Source organism: Accipiter gentilis, chromosome 1 (genome assembly GCF_929443795.1).
Source record: "Accipiter gentilis chromosome 1, bAccGen1.1, whole genome shotgun sequence".
Classification (NCBI taxonomy): domain Eukaryota; kingdom Metazoa; phylum Chordata; class Aves; order Accipitriformes; family Accipitridae; genus Astur; species Astur gentilis.
In genome coordinates, this window is record NC_064880.1 from 4,777,196 (window position 1) to 4,802,078 (window position 24,883).

At 38.2% G+C, this 24,883-nt stretch overlaps 1 protein-coding gene across 9 annotated transcripts in view; it reads right to left on the bottom strand.

Annotated features, from left to right (window-relative positions):
* Window positions 1-24,883, bottom strand: part of RERE (arginine-glutamic acid dipeptide repeats) — a 257,146-nt gene that overhangs the window by 86,820 nt on the left and 145,443 nt on the right. For 8 of the 9 annotated variants that reach the window (XM_049803204.1, XM_049803223.1, XM_049803242.1 and 5 more), the window contains 3 exons: window positions 15,557-15,605; window positions 11,709-11,833; window positions 10,728-10,827 (listed from right to left, as the gene is read on the bottom strand). In XM_049803204.1, the coding sequence (XP_049659161.1) occupies window positions 10,728-10,827; window positions 11,709-11,833; window positions 15,557-15,605 (274 nt within the window). Of the gene's footprint in view, window positions 1-10,727; window positions 10,828-11,708; window positions 11,834-15,556; window positions 15,606-16,606; window positions 16,624-24,883 lie in introns of those variants that run through there. The other variant, XM_049803270.1, reaches the window with a different exon arrangement.

The following is a 24,883-nucleotide window of genomic DNA, read 5'->3' on the forward strand; positions in this document are numbered from 1 at the left end:
CACTGGAATTCAGGAGTTCCCCAGGTTCGAGTGCCGGCTCTTCCAGTGAATGATCACTGGTCACGGACAAATCACATCACTTCTCCAGGCACAAAGATATAAAGCCTGACCCGCCAAACAGGAGGTAAATACTACCGATATTGCAAGAACGTTTTGAAACTCAGGTAATACACGAGTCAAAAGAAATTTTTCACTGCTGCCAAGTAAGATAGTTCAGTGGAATTGTAAAAGAAGGTATTTGCCTGGTGCTGCACTGTCGATATTTACATAACATCCCTATTTAAGCACCAGTTATCTTAATCTATGCAGGCTTAAGAGCATTGTAATTATTAATGGGGGATTTGCTTCTCTCAGTGAAGGGGACTATGGCCAAGATACCCAGTAGCTCTCTGTAAAACTGTAGCATGTTTAAGAGGGTAGAAAATAAAGAGGAGAGAGAAGGAAAAAGACAACAAGGAGAATGAAAAGCAGAACAAGAATTACTGCCATGTGGCTTCAGTAGCTAGGTCTTTCAGTGTAATTACTCTAATTCAAGCACCTAATTTAATACAAAATGTAATTTAGCCCACTTCTTTCAGTAGCAGAGCTGACAAATTTCAGCCTGATGCAGATACTCTTTATAGCTACAGACATCTTGCCCTACTATCAAAAGGAATATGCTCCATCGCAAATACATCTCATTAGGTGAAACAGCAAAATCTATTTCCAAATTTGCAGCATTTTTTAAAGTGCTCATCCTCCAAAATGGCAAGATGTGATTTTTATCAACCATATCTGATACCCAACAGGACATTAGCCCCAAATGCCCTTTAATTCTGGGAATTTCCTTCCCCCCTCCTCTTTGAAATTCTACCTCCTCCCCACCTGCTGCAACACACTAAGCAATCTGGATCAGAGAAAAAAAATATACTGCCCTCTCAGACAACAAAACTACTTTGCTGAGCTCCCTCTGGTGCCCAAGGACAATGGAACCTTGAACCAGTCAAGAACCTAAACTATCCAACAAAAAGACTCTGCCCAACAATCTCGTTTTGCCAACATGCTGTCACAGTTAACTGGGAAGTTTTGATTTGTAACTAGTTGACACAGCTTGGCCTACAACAGAATCTGAAACTAACAAAAACCAGAAGGTAACAGAAATCAGTAAGCTACTTCAAGAGAAAATTACTACTAGTTCTGTTTTTTTTTTTTTTTTAAATATCTGATTTATAGTATCTGACAGCTTGAAAATATAGATATCAGTCCCCACTGCTTGGGGGGGGGGGGGGAAGCAACTTCCATCTCTTCACCCCAGTTCTAATCTATTTTAAGCTTCTAAATAACTCTAATTGCTACAAAGTGATCTAAGATGCTAATGATGGAGATTAAAAAGCCAGATGCTTGTGTTACATCCACTTTTCACACACTGATACTGCCAGGGCTCTGATGAGCAGCTCAAAATACAGTTGCAAAATACAGAACAGTAGAGGGAGCTAACCGTGCCAGCTCTTTTTGTGGGTCAACACAACAGGCATGGCTAGTGCTCCACATGCATCCAGGGCAAGAACTTGCTGAATACCTGCTAAACTTGCAACAGCATTTTAATAAAAAAACTTAAAAAAAAATTTTTTACGTAAAAAATTTTACAAGTAACCATGGCAGTCATTTTTAGCCCTTTTTATCTGCCCATTTCAACAGTTTCTCTAGAAAGATTTCCTGACTCATCTTACAAATAAAGCGCTGAAGCTTTTCCCCCAAGAGCAAGAATAAGGATGAATGAAAATTCGAAGTGGCAAAACTGTCTTATGCACTACAAGTGGCTTCATTTTCCAACATGCCCAGGCAGAGAGTGATGGCCCCTGAAGTGCTATGCTACCTCATTTGAACCATGAGAGTAGCTGTTAATTAAGACTCATCCAAAAGGAAAACTAGTAATAATAAGAAATGCTAACATATATTTAAATAATTTTTTATGCTTTCAACCTTGTCTGTAGTTAATGAACAAGAAAATCTGGTCTAAGGGCAAGTTAAAACAGGGAGTAATTTGTCTGGGTGACATCTTACTTAGAAATGAATTTCCTTAAACCGATATTACACTGTCATGTTCGTCACTCATAATGACATGTTCCCATGTAATAGTGTGTTATGAGAAGTCAGAACAACGCTATTAGTAAAGAGAGATTTATACAATATTAGCATACAATTGGTTTGTCTTTCTTCCACGTAGTAGTATGCAAGCCTAAGTGGTTGTATTCTCTTACCATATGAGGATAGAGTTGCTGGCAGTCTCATTTCCCCAGCAAAAATAACACGCACGTCAAAATGACCAAAAACTCTGAGATTCACTCTTACACACTGAGTTTGCACACTACCATTTCCAGTTTCTTTTCTAGGGTCTGCCATTTTCTATAACTGATGCTCACACTTACCCTTAAATCAGAACAATGGGTAAGGCAGGACACCATGAACAGAATTATTAGTCTGGAACTTTTTAAAATGAGAGCAAAGTAATAACTTAACTCCTTCTCGACCTGGATTCTCTGAGAAAAGAACTGTAGAAACTCTGAACAGCAGGCATAGGTCAAAAGCAGCAAAGTATAAGAGAGATCATGAGTTTCTGGCTTTGTATTAGTATGGAGCACAAAAGGATCTTAAAACAGATCTGATACTCATCAGAGCTCTGGAGGACAGGGGCAAAGAAATAGGAGGAAGGGAGGGGAAGAAACTACACCAAGATTTACCCTAACTCTTAGTCCACAGTACTTGCCAGCACCAGCAACTATGTTTATGCTCAATATTCACCACGTTATCATCTTTCCCTCGATTGTCAGATCTAGGGCATCAGCTTTCTACCACAGAGCAGGATGAACTTCCTGAGCATAGTTTTTTCCAAACCTATTTGTCAGCCATTTCTGCTCTTCGAAATCACTGTTGTAGTATTAAACATTTCTTGTGATAGTTCTAACCTGCAGGGCTCGTCAGCTACAAATCTCGTAATAGGCCCTCATCGCATTAAGACATTTTAAAACCAATTCTTTCAGCCTTTGCATACCTAAATTCTAGATACAATGACTTACTAATATCCTCAAAAGTTTTTGCCTGCTCCTCTGGTGAAGATGAAGCCACGACTTCCGTGAAGTTCTAACATTACCCCGATGGTGCAAAGCAAAATGACGACAGGGGAAGGAAGCCCTTGCTCCTCCTCCTCCTCCCTACATAGAGCTCAGCCTCAATCAGCTTCTGCAGTGCTTCCTAATACAGTATTCCGGGACACCAGGAACTCTCACACTTTCTTTTCACGATACAGAGGCAACCGCTCTCCTTTCTTTAGAGAAAGTGAACAACTCTAAGCAATAGAGATGAACGCAGAGTTTTTGCTTGTGCCACAACCAGCTAGGTATAGAAACAGACATAGGCTTCTGCCTAAAATGAACGCGATACTAAGGCTCACAGTAGGCGATACCAGCTCACTGTTTCACTTCGCTCTATTTCTTGTGTTATGAATGAAAGCACATTCAGAGTGCGAAGGCATCCAATACAGTTGCAATTATCACCAGCCTACCAGAAATGGGGGGTTTTAAAAGAAAAAGGTCTTTCTCCTGGCCCATTAACTTTGAGAAAGACATTCTTAAGTTTTAAGTAAGGGCAAGCCACCACAAATCTTCTCACTAGAAGAATGATTTGAGATGTTCCTACCTCCTCAGTTGTGCCGATTCAACCATTCAACAGCTGTCCTACACATTGCATGTGTGAAATGGCGTTAAGAGTATCCCAGAAGTGGTATGAGCTTTGTTTTGAAAAATAAACAAAACCACAGAAGTACCACTTGGGACATCACATCAAAGTTTTCACAACCAGAACACTGTCAAAAAGCCACAAAACACTTCTTTATATTTATAAGATACATTCACAGATCCTTAATAAGTCTACAATCATGCCAAAATCCTCCTATACAATTCTCACAGTAGACAAAGTTGTGAGGGTGGGATAAGAAAAGGAATAAAAACACTGAGGAAAACACCTCTGAAAACAAGAACACTTATTCATATGGAGACATACTAATAAAACTTTGGCTATTGTGCATATGTAGCAAGCTATGTAACAAGCTTCCATAAGGTGCTTCTGAGTATCGTGTTTAGAAGAACTACCACTGTGATACAAGTACACGTAAAAATTTGTTTTCCATCTCAAAAAACTCCACACAATGGAGCTGGAGACTTACTGCTCGCTAAGTTTGCATGTTATTTTTTCACATGTACAAAAGCAGGTTTCAAAGTGATTGATTTTTAACTGACTTGCCTATAAGCTCTCTATCATGTAAGAGTTTACAGCGTTTCTAACATATGCAACAAAAAGGGACTGCTACTGATGTATTACTGTAAATTAACCTGGAGAAAATTAGACTCACAGTACAGTTACCACTTCTGAATTTAAATTGCAGAAATGATTTACATGGCTCTGGATATTAAGGGAAGGGCTCATCCTATTATATTTGAAAGCAAAAACTCCTTTCAATTCCTAAAGAGCCAGACAAAAATTACTCCAGTGATCCATATGCCATTGAAATGAACCTTCCCAGGGCTGAAGTATAATTTAAAAACTCAGCTCTTAAGATGATGTCCTTAAGTTTCCTGGTATTCTTTGTTAATCTGATGTTTAATGCTTCCTGATCTGAGAGCTAATAAAAGCAAAACTCAATGTCATTTCTGCTTTTAAGAACATTTAAACTACTTTCTATAACTTTTTTCGTACGGCAGTACTGAACTGCATGGAGAAAACTTAACCCGAGTTGTCTCACACTGCAAGCCACAATCCAGCAATGTGCTTTTAATGTTTGACACTGTATGTTAGCATTAAAATATGACGTGGACAAGAAGGATGTTCTCTGTAACAAGCGCTAGGATCATACCTCTGAAAAGTTCTCAGTTGCACAACAAAGAAATACTCAAGTATTGAATTTTGTATAAGAGGAGTTTTGCTAAATGTAACGCCAAAATTGGAGTCTCTACAAGAACTCAAGAGAACAAGGACACACAAAGAAACAAATAAAAATACAGTTTCAACTGCTTGTCTGAACATGCTTGAATTTGATCCTGCCACAGAACTTGAGTGCAGGGTTGTCTTTATTTTCATTTGAAAACTGGAACTCCTTCTCCCCACGCTCCACATAAATATTACAGATGGCTCAGGCTACCCACCCTTTGCCTGTGTTAGAGAATAAATTTATCCACAAGCAAAACAAAGTGGCCCCACAACTGGCCATTTTTTACAAATACTTCCACAAGACTTTTCTTTCTTCTACAGAAGAGAACAAAACAGTGTGTCAGATGCTTGCACTTGCAAATAAAGAATGCTAAACAAAATAAGGTAGTTATTCAAACTAGCCTGACATGTAAAGGGAATGAATTCTAAGGTTTTTCGATTCATTTCCAAATCTCAATTAAGCTTTGGACCAAAAAAAAAAACCCCAAAAAACAACAAACCAACCACCAAACAAAAAACCAACCCAAACCTCACAAAACAACCCCACCAAACCAAAAAAGCCTTACCCACAACTGGCTGATTAAGTCCTTGTTGTGGTTTAACCCCAGGCAGCAACTAAGCATCACGCAGCCGCTCAGTCACTTCCCCCGCTCCCAGTGGGATGGGGGAGAGAAGGGTGGGTAGTAAAACTTGGGAGTTGAGATAAGAACAGTTTAATAGAACAGAAAGGAAGAAGCTAATAATAATAATAAAAGATTTGGAATATACAAAACAAGCCATGCACAATGCAATTGCTCACCACTCACCAACCAATGCTCGGTTCGTTCCCAAGCTGCAATCCCCCCAAGGCCAACTCTCCCCTCCCCAGTTTATATACTGGGCATGATATCCCATGGTATGGAATACCCCCTTTGGCCAGTTTGGGTCAGCTGCCCTGGCCGTGTCCCCTCCCAACTTCTTGTGCCCCTCCAGCCTTCTTGCTGGCTGGGCATGAGAAGCTGAAAAATCCTTGACTTGGTCTAAACACGACTTAGCAACAACTGAAAACATCAGTGTGTTATCAACATTCTTCTCATACTGAACCCAAAACATAGCTCTATACCAGCTACTAGGAAGAAAATTAACTCTACCCCAGCTGAAACCAGGACAATCCTGGCCCTCCTGCATTCTCTTCTTCCTAAGGCTCTCCACAGGTATCTTGTAAATATAGCATTTTGAGGGGCTTTTTGATGGTATTCTAATTATTAAAAAGTGATGCATATCCTCACTCAAAGCCCAAAAGTGCTAAAAAGGCAAAGCGCATTACTACCAAGTATTAATTATCAAACTTTTACATCAACCATGTTGGCTCTCAGAATGCAATAATGTTGTCCACAGTGACCCAAAACAAGGTTTGGGAGTAACTCAAATTAGCACTTCCATTCCACTCATAAGGACGAGTTTTGCCTCAAAGCAATGTGGTTCTCTAGATCACAAGATAGGAGGAACTGGGTAGCTGTAAAAAAATTAAAACATTTCTATCATTTACCATTTCACGAATAAAAATGGCTTCATGGATTATGGTTCAATTATGAACCTGGAAAAATAAAAATGTACTGAATATTCATGTTTTCGTTTTATATGACTAATATTTTAATGTCTAATGCAAACGACCTTTGTTCATGAATATTTAAACAAAGCACAAAAACCAGCTAGCTTTAGAAAGTCAGCCAAATTCAGCTAACTGTTCTATGCTGGTGTAACAAAAAAGACCCTCTCATCTAAAAATATCACGGAGAAAGAATTTCAGGAACTAATATGTCCTCCTCCATACCTCTCAGTATGACAGCCAGCACTCATCAGGAGGGCAACGAACTCCAAATGAAAACTTTATTTCCTTCCTAAGGGTTACAATGACAAATGTGGCCCAAATCCCAATAGCCAAACAAAGGAACAGGAGTTGAAATTTACCTGGAACATTAAGTGAATAATCATTTCAATGAGCTGATATATATGTTGCACTGTGCTTTCCATGATCTTCATTTCTATCTGGTATAATTAACAATAAATCATTCTGGGGGCTACAGCATCTGTTATTACATAAATAAAACACTAGCAAAAGGAGCTTGTCAAGACTGATTTATATGAAGTGCTGCTCTGAAGTTTATTGGATTTCCATAATAAGAAATCATACCATATCATTTTTTTAACATTAATCTTCTGGGTTGCATATGATAATTTCTAAACAAAAACACAACTTAGTACAGGGTAAGATTCTCACAAATAATTTATCAGATAAATCTGATATGATTTCAATAGATGGGAAACAAAGATAGTAAGGGCACCATTTTGTCAGGACAACAAATTACCTATCTAAACTGTTTTAAGTTAGTCAAAAGTGTAGGATCTCAGAAGTCAGTCAAAGTTTCTTAAGATATCCCACCTGACAGAACTATTATTCATAAAAAAACACTTTTCTAGGAAAATTCAAAGTGAACAAGGCAAGTATTTTCACTGGCTTCTAAAAATTGCAATGAACAGTATTAGGACACAGAGTAGATTTTTGAAGCGTGAATAAATCAAATATCACAGAAGCCTAAGGACCTTTGAAGAGTCACTATGGTCAAACCTCACAGATTGTATTTTCTTGGAAGTACAACCACCCATGTTCAGGCAGACTATTTAATGGACACTATACCGTGTCAATATAGCGTTGAAAACTAGCCTAGAGAAGAACAGAGGACCTGCACCACAACACCTACAAAAGAGAAACTTCAGCAAAGCTGAAGTTAACAAGATGATTACAACACCACCACAGGGTGAGTCTTACTGCTATACGTTACGATGTCATATTGAGGGGAAGAGGAAGTCACAACAACAGCAGTCAAAAATATCACACACAGACAAACAAGATTCGTAAGATGATAAATTCAGAGTTTGTATAGTGCTTTTATTTCAGAAGTGTGAAACCCTCCCCCATTCAGAAGATGAATCAGCAGTGATTTTCAAAAATAGACGTGCACTAGAAATACAAAGAGAAAAGCATCCGAAGAACAGAAACACAGTATTTTGGGACTAATCTAAGTCTCAGAAGCAAGAAGTCTACAAGTGCAACTACAGGCTCCTTAGAGTCCCAAGTGATTAAAGGGGGTAATTAAAGTAGATAGCAAAGCAGTGAAGGTAAATTAATTTTCTGCGTTAGTCTTATTGTAGATGACAAGGGGAAAGAAATTCCAATTTCAAAAGCCCTTTGATAATTATTGGCCTTAACAGATTTGAGTCTCCAAGAAGGATCTTCGAGAACAATGTAGAAAACTCTGGAGTGGTAAGCCACCAGAATCAGATGGCACCCGTCCCAAGAGAAAGGAAGGAAATAAAATGTAAAACAAGTAAGAAACTGAAGTCAATGTGCAATACAGACTTAACTGCAATTCTTATCAAACAGTATTAAAAATCTTGAACACAATGGCTATCTTTAGGAAAGCCACCAAAGGACTAAGATTTATATATTCACCTCAGTTCTGAAGTGCACTGGGAAGCACTGAGAAATAACACTTGACTTTGCAGATGCAAAAGTGAGAACAAGGAAGCATTTAATTTGAGTACAGAATTTGATCTTGGATTTCAGCTGGTTACACATGTGAGTGTATGGACTATATTTAAACAATTTTGCAGAACACAAACGAGAGTTCTGTTGCTGTTTATTTAGTAAGTATTACTGGGGCACATTTTAGATCTTAATCCTATTTTACTCCTGTCTGTTGCAGGAAACAGATCAAAAATTGATGCACTCTATGAAACACACATAATCAAATAGAAGCAGAAATAAAAAACCAATGTAAGTGGTTTTGGTAAGCTAATGTTACATAAGGAACATTCTTCATGTCAAGAACACAGGCATTTTAACTTCAGTGTAGACATGAAATCACACATACCTTATCGTGGACTTGACCAGTTACAAACCATTTCCACAATTTATACAGATTGAGCTTCTTTTTAAACATTCTGAAGTATTTAAAAGCTTCGTGCAATGAGATGCCTTACTGGCAGTAAAGAATCAGTTAAGCATATTTAATGTGATTAATTTGATAGTCAGTTCCACTCACTAATAAAACAACCAAACAACACCACATTTAGGATACGTCCTCTAAACAAACAGATCATCTGTTCTCTGTTGCAGTGATTATCACTCAGTTTCTGATGTGTAACACAACCATCTACAAGCTTTTAGGAATTTTATAAATAAACGGTTAAAAATCATGCAACTGTAAATAATTAAAATATACCAAGTAGAGGCAGACATAATATTGTTGTCATTAGGTGATACTTAACATTAGCCAACTTGCAGGAGTACAACATACTAAGTTGTTTTTTGTTGGTGTCACTAGTTTTATTTCTACTCAATGAAAACAAATTACTTGAGCCTCAAGCATTGTGAACAAAGAACATATGAGTCACTGTAGATAGTTACAGTGCTGGACACTGAGGCAGAATATGCTTAAAACTACTTTTAGGAAAAGAGATCTTTAAAAATGAAATCTGAAGCTACACACTGCATCCTCCTTTGGCAGTTTGACAAAAACCATGCTGAACTGAGGTTGCTCCCAGCTTCTAAGTCCTACCAGCTGTCCATGGGGTCTGTACATTTCTGTTGTGATTGCCCCTAAAACATCTTACAGGTTTAGCGAGAAACTCATTCAGCAAAGAGTACTTCCTATCCTTTCCACAGCTTTCACAAGCGCTTGTGATGAGAACATAGCCAATAACCATGAGAATGACAGGAACAGAACTCAACTGTTCAGATACCCAAGATACATTTTAGGGATAAAAGGTGACATAAAAAGAGGAAGAATGAAAATCGTTTATCGGCAGAGTCAGCAGATCTGTCTCTGTGTTTCTTCAGAATAACACATGACCAGTTACACATAATTCCTTTTATTATATTTCAGGAAGGAAACAATGAAGACAAACAAAGGTCAGCTTAGAGTCATTACCACCACAGTTCTCCAAAAGCCACAGATAGGGCACTGGGGAAACAAACAACTATAGATTTCACTAAGTTACCAAAACATATGGTAAGACAGACAAAGTTTTTTCAGCTTGATCTTAAAAAAAAACATTTCATGTATACCATGATTTATTGATGTTAGTGCCTCCCACTGTCCCCTAAACGGTTAATAGTTGTGGCTGCACTGAAACTGTGCGAGCATCTCAACACTCGCATCTACATAACCACTCAGTAATGCTTTATTTACACACATTATGTTTATGCAAGAGGCTATTGGACATACACGCATCCAAATATAAATGATAACAAAGACTGGATCGTGAGTGGGACAAATTCCAGACAGTCATTACCACATACATGATACTATACATTTCATGGCGTTATGAATGAATTTTCCTCCTGGGAAATAACTATTGTTTTCCTACAGCTAGAAGCTAGCTGGACTGAATAAAAGGACCAATAGCCAGGTCAGGTGGCAGCTGAAGAAGTAACAATTCCAGCTGGTGTACTTGACCTAGGCAGCTTCCCATACAGAACATTAACTAGCTGTCATCTTAAAGGCAGCACCCAAAAGTTTATCTGTGAAGTTCTGTAGGTTACATTTTTGAAAACTAGTTGGTGTTTGAAAGGAACTTTTGATATCCTAGGCTACTATCATACTCATATTGTGATCCCAAATTCTATTTTACCTGCTAAATATTTTATGCACTATATGATTTAAGTAGTCCAGAAATAAACGGAAAGACTGTTCTTCCCTACAGTAGTTCTATATACTTACTGTATTGAGTGCATTAAGTGTAGTGTCATCACGGGAAGCTGCAACACAACCATCTTCTGTGGATCCTCCATCACACATGCCTGCAAAAGCTGCCATGCTCCTTTATAGTTTGAGGGGAAAAAAGTTTAAGTTCTTCAGCTACTGTTTGATGCACACATCATGCAATACACAAATAGTATATTTACACCTTAAATGACAAATTTCAGGGCCTTGCGATACTGTGGAAACAAGTAAAATAAGGCACCACAAACACTGCTCTTTCTTATGCAAACCTGAGTTACCTCAGCATATAGGATAATTAATTCAAAATTTATATCCAATCTAATTGGGCTTCATCAATTTAAAAAATCTGCACTGCAGTAGTACCAAAGCCCGATCAGGATTATGGAAGATATCACCTCCATACACGAGGACATAGTCTCACCAGAGACAGCAAACCTGTTGTAATCTTAGTTTCATCAGGTTAGAAAACTAACTTAAATTGCAGATTCCCCACGTCTTTGAATTCTTGCAAACTACAAGTGATTTACTCGCGCTCTGAATTATTGAGGCCCACCAGTGCATCTGATTAACCTACCAGGCATACCAGAGGTCTGTATGAAACTGAAATGCAAACTGGAGCTCATTCAAAAAACATTTAGTCTCTGAAGAAATCCTGTGCTATCATGGCTATTCCACTCAGAGCAGTTACTTCCCTTGTTACATGGGACACATCCAACGCTCTGTCTATCGTGCTAGCACACACTGCTGGCTTTGCATTTTAAATCCAAAAGCCTCAGCCAATGGAAAGATTCTGTGTTGGCCCAACATCAAATCAGAGCATTCTTGTCTCAAACTAAACATTTCAGGTTATCCGGTTGACACGCATGCTACACCAAAACAGAATAAAAAGAAGTGCCCGCAGCCAACTGCGCATACATGGCACTCCACATTTCCACTACAGCATTCTAAAGACATTGGAAGCATCTTGGCTGAAATTACCTTGCTGCCCTGAGGTACATAAGCAAGTCACAATCATTGACTCCTGGCATCCACACAAGTTCTTCATGCTGTGTCACTGTGTCACCATCTGGGGAAGGAAATGGCTGCAGATCAGGAAGCTTAGCCTGGGGGGGGGGGGAAAAAAGAAGAGTTCATACAGACATTACAGTTGTTAACAATGTTAGGAGGATGCATAAGTGTTTATTAATAACAAAGTTTGTAAATTCTCTGTAATATTGTGATCTCATGGATGGAAGATATTCAAACAACAGGTGGTGAAGCTCTTTGATCCGAGTTCCAGAAGTTTGAGGCAAATGGTTCATCAAGCCCCCATCTATTCACTCTATCCAGCATTCCTTCTTGTCGAAGGGCAGTTCATTTTCTGACAATTACGCAGGGCTAACACCACCTCTCAGTCCACCATCAGTGAAGCCCTTCTGTACCTAGACCAAGTGCAAGCATGGCTGCACAAATATTACAGCCTGAAGGTAAACCATTTTGTACTGCATATATAAGTTCTCTGTTGTGTAGGAGTAAAACATTGTTGGACAATTTACCCTCAAAGGGACAGTTAGTTTTCATTTGTCAAAAGGATGCTGTTACAACTCCTGCTTGCCAGGCTAAAACATACTTCTATAACATACTAATATGAAAGAAGGCAAGGATGTGGCTACCATATGTGTACCATTTTAAATCAGTAAAAACCCCTACACCTTTGACACCAAGTTTAAAATTAAGTCCTCAGTAAATCATTAAAACTCTGAAGAGAAACAAAGAAATCTCCTGAAAGTGAGATAGCTCAGTGAAATGAACTCTGCCACTAAATAAGTATTACACTGTATCCAGAGACCCAATTAGCATCTTTAGTCATCTACTGCTATGGGATGAGATAGCCGAGAGTCTCTTCAGAAACAGCTTTTAAGCCCTATAATTACCTCCTATACTTACAACACTAAACATATTTGAGAGGCAACATTTATACATAACCAGTAATTACAAGTCACAGGTTCAGATGTCTTTCATGTTCTGCTCTTTAATCTGTACTTTATTTTACTTCTTGCCTGGGAAAATTGGTATGTCACTGAACTTCTCTTCTGGAAAAGGATAAGCAAGCATTATACCAAGATGAGATTTCTATGAGAGCTATGCATTCTAGCAACCCGGGTGCTTTCACAAATTAATGTTCATCCTGATGTACCCTAGGAACATGCTTAATTACTGGAGTTACTCCTAAGAGTAATTTCCCCTTGAAAACCTCTGGTCATTAATTTGTTAGCCAAGAGGTTTCATAGAGCATTTAGTAGAGACCCACTCTCTTCCTCCTATGCATGTGAATTTTGAGAACTGCAATTCTACAAAACATTTATCTTCACTTTTGTCCCTACTTCCTATTATGATACAAGCAGTAGTTTGAGGTATCTGTGCACTAAGTATTGAAAAAAACCCAACAGTCCTCTAGCATCTGTAACACGCACAATTTAAGGAAAATGAAGGCAACAGATACTTGTCAGAAACCACTGCTGGGATCCCAGGGTTGTTTCTGGATTCTGCTACATATACCTTATTCTCAATAAGGTGGGTGGAGGAAAGTGTATCCATACCCTGAGTTAACAAATCTCAATGTGTAGAGAACACCATTTTTATACTTTCCACAGAATGAATCAGACTACAGAATGGAAAGTGGCAAATATCATCTTCCATCTGACTTCCTACTGTGGCGTACAATCAACCATTCAAATATCTTAAGATTATACCTTATACTGATTAACAGGATGCGAGTATATCCTCCTAGCGATGACATTTGTCAGAAACATAGATGCTCAGCAAATCAGTGAAATAACAATGGAAGTTTAAAACATTAAGCAAGCAAAAATTAACAGTATTCTAAATCAGCAGACCATCTTCCTACTTGTTCTTCCATCCATAAATGTATCTGGTAATTATACCTTATAGAACAGGTGACTAATACCTGCCAAAATATTAAATGACAATTTGAGATGAAAGTTGTTTTGAAGGTATCATTTACAGTACTCTTATTATGACTAGTGAAAAGAATACTACAGGTTTAATTGCCAAGGACTTTTTTCCTCTAAATGCAAAACATCCTTAAGAATGTTACATCGGTTCCATAAATGTTTAATAACTAGCGAAAGTAAACAAGATCTTTAAGAGTCTGAATAAATATTCATCACTTGGATGCAAGAAATCCAGCGCTTGGACACTACAAAGTCAATCCCACAGGTAAAGGAGAGCACTCAGTTCCTCATGATATATCTTGCCTTGTAAACCAGAGTCAGTTTATGTTAATGCTCTTTAAGAACAAATTATTTTCAATGCTTACGAGAGATTTTCCTCAAATAGAACTAACATACCAGGAACAAATTAACATCTAGAGTCTTAACATTATTCTGCTTCCCAGTGTTTAAAACGCATTCAGCATGCTTTCTCAATTTCTATTTTAACAATCCAAATGACTTAAGGCACTGGTTTTAAGAACTTACAGTTCTTATTGCTTCTCACAGTCAAACAATACAACTGAGGTCTCCCTATCTTTAAAATTGAAACTTATCCTCTCCACAGCACCAGAAAGTGAGAAGAAAGCCTGCATAAAAACTTCCTGGAAAATACAAGTTAAATACTATAATTATAACACAACTTCTGTAGACTATGGACAAAGAGGATACTTCAATAATTGTCCAGAATTACCATGCCTCCTAGATAAAAAGAATTTGAACTGCTTTGTATGAAAATTATGCAAGTAAAAAAGGCGAGGACCAGCTAACCTCTTGAATGGCAGGGGGAGTGTGCGTTGGTGATGTTGGTACATGGCAACACAGGAGGGTATTTAGAAAGAGGTCTATCCCTAACAGCTGCCAAAACTGCTCCAACTATAAACACTAATTTCATTTTTAAGACAACTGTTGCATTACTAAATACACAATGTCTGTCCGTCCGTCCCCCGACTTTTATGTGAAGTTCCACAGTTGGCCAAACTGATTTAAGATACAAAAATAAGAAGAGAATGTGTGCAGACTTCAAGCATAAACACAAGTCAATGAGGAAATGGAAAGCCACAGACATGACACCAGACAGAGCACGCTCAGAGACAAACATAAAAGGGAGAGCAGCTTTACAGTGAATTTTGCGTTAATGACAACTACATTAACAGACATGCTTAAAGGCACTGTATTCTGTGTTAAAAGATTAATACATACATAAATACCTATATCTCAACACACTTGCTGTACAGGAAAGAAACTTCTCTCAGATTTAAAGTTCCCCCATCCTTCTAATTTTATAGTGCTGTTCTTGGAAAACTGCTGTCTTTTTTAAATCACTTCTAATAGAATTCCATTTTGTTTAAATATGTAAATTCATGAAAAGGACTGTTACAGGCAACATACTATCAACTTGACAATTTTACTATGCTAATTAAAATTAAAAGATCTACTTTCAATATAACTGGAAAACACCACCAAATCTTTTTTTTAATAGTCTATTAAAAACATTGCTTGGTGAAAGCCAGCTGAGAACGCGTTCATTTTTAACTCCACAATGTGCCCAATAATAGCTGAGATTCTTCCTTCATTTCCAGTGGTTATTCATATTCCTTCAATCTTATTCTAGAATTAACCCAACAGTACTTCTGCTAGTAAAAATCATTAATGTACCAACATTTAACATAGAAAAATCTCATTAACTGAGCTAAGGAATTCTAAAGAACTCATGATGAACCTAAAAAAAATAATTGTATTTGAATGTACACAATTTTAGGTAAGTGTCCTCAGAACAGATCAAGTGGCAAAAGCATGCCCTCTGGAAATTAGAATACGAACAAAATCCCTTACCTGATGGCTGGGCCCAACTCTGATTTCACCTTGGGTGCTGTTTAGCCTCCTAATTATATAAAGAAAAAAAACAGTAACAAGAAAGAATTACAATTAATGAAGTTTAGGATCATATTCTGTATTTTTTGTCATTGCATTTCCAACGCAAATGGAAAAGAAGCAAAAATAGTACATTACTAAGAAAATAAAAAAGGATGTACTCGGGTGCATCACAGGCCACACTGCAAATGGCAAAAACCAACAGGGCAAGTCTGGAACTTTTAGTCAAGCAGTTGAAGTCAAGAAGAGCATCTGTGCGATCTGTCCTCACAGCAGCAAGAAAGCATTGGGCAATTGATAATGGGACACACACCTTACTACTTTTTGATGTTTAGGTTTCACACAATACGGAAGTAGCGCTGACTTCTGATCAAAATCCTTTAAAAGCCTCTACGGTTCTCTACAGCTCTGACCTGCTCTATGCTTTAGCCAGTCAACTCAAAAGCCTGCTAGGCAAAGAATCGCCTTCCAACAAGCATCTGACTTTTGCTAATACTGTGTTCCTTCAACTGCTTATTTCAACACCAAACCTAAAATAATGCAGAAAACATACTAAGGACTATGCTACAGATTAACACACAGGAAATACCACATTCCTCACGAATGTCTTTGTGGTCGTTTTCATTTTGAAAGAGAAAATATCTTAAATAAAAGTATTTGGGACATTAATCTTTGAAGAACAGAGCCTTGCATTACCAGAATTGGCAAAACTAATTCGTCTTATTCCACGCAGAGCTCATAGAAAACCATTCAAGTTACTTTGGATCTCACATTCAAAATTATCTAGCTCTTGTTTTAAGAAGTTAAAATTATTATTGCTGCTGTTAATTCATTTGCTCAAATCACATCAGATAGCATGACACAGAAGCACGGAAAACCTAAAAGGCAATAAAAACATGCCTTGTAACATTTGTAGAAGTGAACTGAATTAAATTCATCCAAAAAGGGCTTCCCTTCTACATAATACACTTGGCCCTCATATTTTTTGCACTATTTTGAAAAGTTACCTACATAAAAACCTTCAAGTTCCAAATGAACTGTCCTCCATGTAGTGAGAATTGTACTCTGAAGGGCTCTGTGCTTCTCACACCGTTGGTTGGAGCTACCAAAACATCACAAAATATGGTAGAAGAAAAACTATTTTTTCATGTTGCAGTGGAATTACTCTGGCAAGATTGAAAGTTAAAGGCATGCCAATATAAACCAGAATAACACACCTGCCATGACAGAATTTCTTTTTCTTCCTAAATTTTGAACAGACTAACAGAGTAAATAAGACTTTTTCACTGAAGAGTGCCCTTTGACCCTTTTCCTTTATTATAATACAAGCAACAAGGCGGCACACAAACAAAACTATTTACTGGAAACACTAATTTCTCAAGGGCTGCATTTGAATCCATGGGACCTCTCTGCTATAATCTCATACCCAGCCCTCATCAAGAGCCGGATCACTATAGTCTTTAAAGGCACTTGTGCCTGAACATTGGTATTTGGGATACTGAATGCAGCTACGGTCTGAAAAGTAAAATGACTCTCCAAGACTCCTGTAAAACAGTGTTAAAGAACACAACCAAATCCACGGAAATTCAATATCCTTCAGATCAACATTCTTCTTCTCCTATAAATTGTTCTTATTTAAACAGACATCTTTTATTTATATTCTACATTCTACATTAAAAGGATAACAAAATTCAGAGCTGTTATAAGACAAACTTTGGAATTTAACACTTAAATAACTGCAAGACATTTAAGCGAGTCTCAACACACTAGCAAGGAAAAGCACACGCACAAACCTAACACATCACCATCTTTAAACTGGAAACAGCAAATTTGAATCAATCTTGCAATTTGCTGTTACAGGAATAACAACATCATTTTACAAGTAAGCTGCCACCCTGCAGGATTTCTTATTTACCCTGCTGTGTTCACAGGGATCGTAAGCAATGACTGAGAAACAGTTTCCTTTAAACTTCAAAAATTAGGATCATGACTGTAAACTGCTACCCCTGAGCAAAACTAACAACGGATAGCCCAAACCACTAAATACCATTTGAAGTCAAAAAGGTTACTGGAGGGTTGGTTTTTTGGTTGCTTGGTTTTTGTTTGGGTTTGGGTTTTTTGACATATCATTTGCATATCTTTATGAACATTTTCACCTCAAAATTTCAAAGTATGTTGCATATGTGTATTAAGTTAAGCTTCAACTTACTGACCGTTCTGAAATGTTATTCATTGGTGCACAAGAGGGTAAACTACAGCAGTGGCTCTGAACGGACCTTATCCAAGACAACGCGACAGGAGAACCTGTCAGTCAGCCATAAACACAAGTCTTGTAATACTCAATCTTATGTCACGATGTCTACGCAATGCTGCCTTCCTTGTAAGCAGATCCACTCTAAAATATGTGCCAAAAGCCCCCTGAAAAGAATGAGAACATATCAAAACGTTCTTCTCCAATACATATTTTTGCAAGACATGATCTGACACTGTTCTCTTGGGTTTGGGTTATGCAAAGAAAGGACTGAACTAGAAAATAAATTTTATATTTACAACAAAGTTATAAATTAAACACTAGGATACATTTTTTCAGCTACAAGGTGTCAGAATTTTTCCCTGTGAGGAATGAAGGGGAAACTGACAACAGAAAAGGCTTATCCTCTTTCTTTATTCCCAGAATTCATTTTAAAGCCATGCACATCTCTACTAGTCAGTGCAAGTCAAACTTAAAACATGTCTGTGCAGTTTCTGCCAGCTACAACACTTCACGCCAGCCAAAGGCCGCACAAGTAGGTTTTGTACTTAAACAGAAAATTGAGCTATTTCCTGTTTAGATAGGAAAAACAGCACTCCAAATATCCCCCAACTCCCCATTTCTTCAGTTGCATCACACTGAATAGGATAAATAAAGCATTTAAGAATCAAGACTGGTTATAATAGGATGCTGGGGCATCCTCTAAGTTGGCAAAGATAAACCCAAAGTTTTGGATGGGACTTCTGCTCCTACCTATTCATGCAGAGTTAGCTGGGGGAACTCGATGGGGCCATCCAACCACGATTCCTCACGTGAAAATGAAGTGTCGAGAGAAATATTTCTGTGTGCCTTTTCAGCACTCATTTACCGTTTCCTGATTATATTCATACCCTAAAGGTACTCCCTCCCCCTGCCCCAAAAGGTAAGGACTGGACCGAATTAATCTGCTGTGCAGGAAGCTCTTTCAGACTGCACTACATCACACTTTTGTTTTTTTTAAAAGGGCACAAAGCTGATCGCTCTGCAAGGGCACACAATCTGTTAAATAATTTTTACTGTTTCCCTGTCCCCAGGAATAGGTTTGCAAATGGAAAGAAAATTCTTGCTATGGAAACTAAAATGCACTGTAGGTTTTTAAGCTAAATTATATTGGTGGAGAGCAATTACAATAATAATGGAATGCCACTCTGTGTTTATTCTATGGGAAAGAAAAAAGGGGACCCAACACTGTATATGAAATCTGACACAAAAGAAACTGATGTAACAAAGCAGTATCCATAGCAACAACAACTTAATATTTCAGTCCTCTTCAGCTGCAGTGGATTAAATATAATGACAAGATGTTCCCTTTGAAAAGTAACCTGTTGCCATGACAACGTTGTATTCTGCAAAGTAAACAGGGGCTGGTCAGAAAGGAGATGGAAGCCTGCGACTGAATATCAAAAAGGCAAGAAGCTTCTGTAGCAGAGCAGGGCAAAACAAGCACGCTCTAATCCGAGAGCAGCTTGTTCCAAACAGTTCGGAGAGAAGAGAGAGGATGTTCGGTTCAATAAAGCTTTGTCCTTTCAATTCTAAAGCAACAGGGGAGGTTGGAGGTTCAAGGCCAAAAGCAGCACCACTGAGGGAAAACAGTTCAGAGGTGAGGATGAGAAAGGAATAGGAGACAGCACAGAGTGGTGCAGAGCTTTAATTTATCAGCTTTAGAAAGAAGGAAAGAGAGGAAGGAAGGCTGGCAACAACAGTTCCTGCACGATTTCCGACACAGAAACAAGTTTAACCCTCTGCTTATCATCTACCTTCTTGTCTATACTGTACGCTGGACTCATACCATTTACGCGAAACCTGGCACAACTGCCAGCCTTCGTCCGTGAAAATAACGCAGCATTGCAATGCAATTAAGGACTGAAACACGGCAACAAAAACTGCCACAAGACCGAGTTTGAGCTCCAATGAAGTACATCAGATCACCTTTGAGGGTAACTCGGGTTCAGGACTTGCAACACCAACTGCTATTACGGTATTGCCAGAGCCATACAGGATTCACGGCTAGAAACTCCAGAGTTTGGAGGCAATGGCAAAAGGCATTTGCAGATTTCTGCATAACACTTCTCTGCACTGTCCTATCTTTTGTCCTATCCTTGACAGGAATCCAAGTCAGCTCTTCACCCAGCACATTTAGTGAAGATCTTTGCTAGGAAGCCAGGCTTCTGAAAGAAACTACACAGGCTGTATACTTAAGGTGGACCTTCAAGGCCAGGGATCGTGTATACAAGGTGGAATCTTTGAAATTGTGGTACTGCTTCTTTCATGTTCTCCTTTTTTACTATCACAGTTCAGCAAGAAACATGCTATGCAGTAATTGCACATTTCTGATACTGACTTACATGCCTGAGACAGGGGTGAGGGAGATAGTATACTACTGCAGTACCACATCGAACCAACTACCTTCTTCATCAGTTCATTTCACCCAGCAACAGACATGGTTTAATTTCTTTCTTTCTTTCTGAGAACACTCCGTGCTCTCCAGCACATACTGCACTTCCACTGGCTTTCTGAAACACCTGCTACTAACCAGAAACAGCTCAAAAACCATGAAAATTAAGGTAACGCTACCATTAAGTTTTTTAAAAAAAAAACCCAAACCAAACAAAACCAAAGCACCACAACCCAAACGTCACATATAGGAGAGCGTTCTGTGCCACCCATTTAACCACTCTTGGCATAATCATTCCTGATTCTGTACACTGAGGTGATCCATAACTGAACTAGAGGGATGCTTCAACAGAAAAAGGTTTTTAAACCAGCCAAATCACTCAGCCATAGACTACCTCTCAAACGCTGTTTCTGATTCCCTTCAGAGTTCTCCAAAAAGGGTTTTCAAAACCAACCTGCTAAAACCCACTGCCTACTGCAACATATGCTTATCACTAATGCAAACTTCACGGTGCAAAACAAGTTTCAACAATTAACGTAGAAGCACTATCAGTCCAGGTGACTCTCACCATCCTGGAATACCGCCTGTAGGAGGGGACAGAGCTCTCTGAAGTTGAGACCAGAAGGGGTACCAGAACAGTGATTACTATGCATTCAGCCATCACAGGGTAAGGACAGATTGTTAGCTAAGCAAGTGTGCAAAAACAGTTGGAAGAGGTCATTATTTTTATATGACAAAAGATTAAAAGAGGAAAGACACAGCTTAAAGCTAGGATATGCTGGGGTTTGTTTTTTTTTTGTTTTAATAAGCAATAACAAGCTATAGCACTAAACAATGAATCTTCTGAGATTTGGGTTTATTTATGAAGCCTGGTAAGAACATGAATGGCTTACTAAATAAAACCAAAACGAGATGAGATATATGCATTATAGGCAGAATAGATTATAAATTGCAATCATGCACTTGAACATTGATGTAGCCAAACAGCCACTATTATTGGCAAGATAATCAGTTACATAAATTGAAAGCTTGATACAGTAAGGCAATTCCTAGATACTTGTGATTTCTGCAAAATTAATATAAAACTGAAGTAGCTAGTAATGAGAAAGTCTCAAGAAAAGGTTTTTAAAAAAATCCTTTCATGCAAATGGTCCAATACCCAAGATAAAAAAAAAAGCTCTTCAGAAGCAGTTCTAAAAACATCTGGCAAGGATCATTTTGTTCCATCTCTAGAGGGACAAAATGGGAGAGAACAAAATTGCTCCACTCCAACTTCAGCTGGTTAAAGAAATAGTTTATCAAGGCCTCAAAGGGACTGGCATTACATTCAAGAGATCCATTTGGTAGGACATTGTTTCATTTTTTCTGTGCAACCATAAAGCAAAATTCAGAACTTCCCTTGCCATGGTCCTCCCTCATCCAATGCTACGCAGGCTCTTTCTGCAAAGACTTAACTATAAAAAAAACAGCTTAACATACATTTGCTCCTCTGCAGCATTAAAGTAGTCAAGATTTCACCACAGTGATGCAAAATAGACTGCCCACAAACACAATAAGCCTCTGTCATACATTATGGCTCTATTCTCACTTTCTCCAAACATCTGCTTATGGTCACTGTTAGCAGACAAGATACTGAGCCAAATGAATCCTCAGTTTGACCCAAGACAACCATTGTTATGCATGTTATGTTCTTACATTTCACAGTTCAAAATACAAAAGGGACTATCGGGTTCAGGCCATTCAACCTTTAACCTAAAAAAGCCCACAACCACCACAAACCTGTGAGTTAGGTGCCTAAGAAGAAAATAATTGGTTCCTCCCCCCGCCCCCCAAACAAACAGCAATTCTTGCTTAAAGACAAGGAGTTACATTGTTTTGTTTTCATTACATGGGGACCTATATCACTTTACAGATTAAATAGTGGCTTGTTAGCTTTTTCCAACAATTATTTTCTACATTCAAAATCTTACTTCAAGTTACCCAATTTCACATGTCCAGCTTACACTTGTGCCTTAAACTTTGTTTTAACCAAGATTTTTAAATCCCTTTTTTAGAAGTAGTAACTTAATGCTCAGAAAAATTTTCTTGCTAATGGTCAGCCTCAAGTAAGTTTAAGTTTTGTTTAAAACCTGTTGTAACAGTGCATTATAATAAAAAAAAGCACAAGCAATTCTGAGTTCTGAGTGAAAAAATCAAACCTGTTTTCAAGCAAATGAACTTATACAGGAACGTTTTCAGTGATTGCTCAATCTAAAGCAGGAATGAGTAAACATGTACTAACATTTGTATCTTCAGTACAAGCTCAAACCTGCTGACTGACTGCAGAGTCAGAACTTGAAGGAAGTGGTGGACTCACTGTTCTGCACCCATGCTACTGTTTGGAGAAGGAAGTAGTTGCAAAGGTTTGAGTCAGACAGGGAGAGCTTTTTCAAGATAACGTTATTTCTCATCAGGTTTCTATATGAGAAAAAAAACTATACAGTCCTCCGAAGTATCGTCCCGTACTCAAAAGCCAGGATGGAAGTGATCATAATACAGCCATTCTGAGACACAAGTTATTGCAAAGGAAACAAGCATTCTCTCCACATAGGAACTACCTGTGTGGGTAATATTTTGCTTGTAGGTTTCATTGATCACCTCTCCAATACTTGTCTTCCAATATTTGTTCACCTTCAATTAAGGAAGACGCCAGTATTTTGATCACAAACTAAAAGAAAATATTAATTAGTGGAAACCTTTTATTTATTTGGTCTACACAAGATTTTAATAGAACCAGAATGCTACTTATTTACAAGCAACATTTACACTGATAAGTAAATATGTAAATGAACTTGGCATGGAATTATTATGTTGCTTTAAGTGTTTATCCTGTATTCTAAATTGGCCAGGCAGTAGCTTTGCACTACCCAGAGCAAATATTCTCTATTAAAACAGACTATATAGTACATAGCCATAATTTCTTCAGCACAATCACAGTTTATATGTGGGACAGTGGAACGAGGCAACAACCTAGCGGTTAATTTTTTCAAAAAAGCTTCATCAAGGTTAGATATAATGATCTACCACTCAAGTCTCTTAGCTTCTTGACAACACAAATCTCCAGCTTCCTTGAACAGCAGATACATGGAGAAGCAACAGCACATGTTAAGGGTGATAAGCATAAAGAATGCAAAACATAAAACAACCTTGAAGATATACCTAGTTCTGCCATACACCTGGAAATACAAAGCTCTAATTAAAACAAATTACAGCCTAAAGAACTGGAAGGAAGCTGTAAGAGGTAATCTTACTGATTTAAGTCTTGAAAAAAACTAAAATGAAACCCGAACAAAGGGAAGCAAGACTATCAAGTACTTGGCCACTATTTCTTCATCTGAAGGACAAAACACAAGCGCTTCCCCTAACATACTTGTAGCTTCAAACAGTTGTCTGGAGTGAAACTAACTCACCTGACCACCTATCAACAGTCTCTGAACTGGAGAGAATCTTCTGGGCATCCAGCCAGCTTAAAACTTCACCATTAGTAGTAAATGCATAAGCACACTCCACAGTCCAATCAAGGAGAAAGGGTCTTTTCAGTGCACTAAATATCTCACCAGTACCACAGGTAACTTACACCAGACAGCCTTATTTCTCCTACCAAGGGTTTTTTGGGGGGCAGGATGGGGTTTTTTTTTGTTTGGGTTTTGTTTGGGTTTTTTTTTGTTTTGTATGTTGGATGGTTTGGGGGGGGGGGGGGGGGGGCGGGGAGAGCAGGGAGGTTCGTTTTCTATTTGTGTTGTTGCTTTTTTTAAACCAAAGCGTAACAGTCTTGTACACCTATGCACAAACCTGAGGAACCACTTTCGTTATAAACTGGCTGACCAACCCCACAACTGACAATACAGGTGAAAGACATTTGTGCGAAAGCATGTGGAAAGGAAAAATTGAGATCTCAAAAATCACCGAAGGTTTGCTGTGAGAGGAGTACCGCCACAGGGAATAAAAATACGTATACATTTGCTAGGAGCAGGAACCAACTCATTCTACACAAGCATAGCATGGACACTAGAGGCATCCTTCAAAGGGGAGTGCTGGGAGCCAGTACAACCAACGTCATATCCACAAGTTGTCACGTGCAAGTGATTAAGTGAAGAATGCCTTATTTGGCCTATTATCCCAGCAGTATTTGTTTCGCCTAATGTAATACTTTTGTTTGACAATCGGATTTTGTTTTTTTACAACCTAGAAGTATTTTCATTTTTTTTCCACCTGTGCTATTCTAAGTTAACCTTATAGTTTTCAAAAATAAGCATGACCAAATTTTCATTTTGACTTTACAAGTGGCATTTTTTTCAAATCTTTTTAATTATCACTGAAAATCAGTACAAAGCAGACTGCTTTGTACCCTCCCCATCCCTTAATCCATTCTCTTCTGCTTGTAAGTCAACATTGAAAACAAACGTTAGGGCCACAAGGTGTCACATCCCTGTATTCCTGAAGTATCCAGTATCATATTCCTGTACATATGCAAGTAGCTACTTCATTAGGAATAAGAATGTTTCTAAAGCCTAGGCCTACAGAGACACCAACCATGAGGTGATTCAGTCAGGCTGAAGTTCAA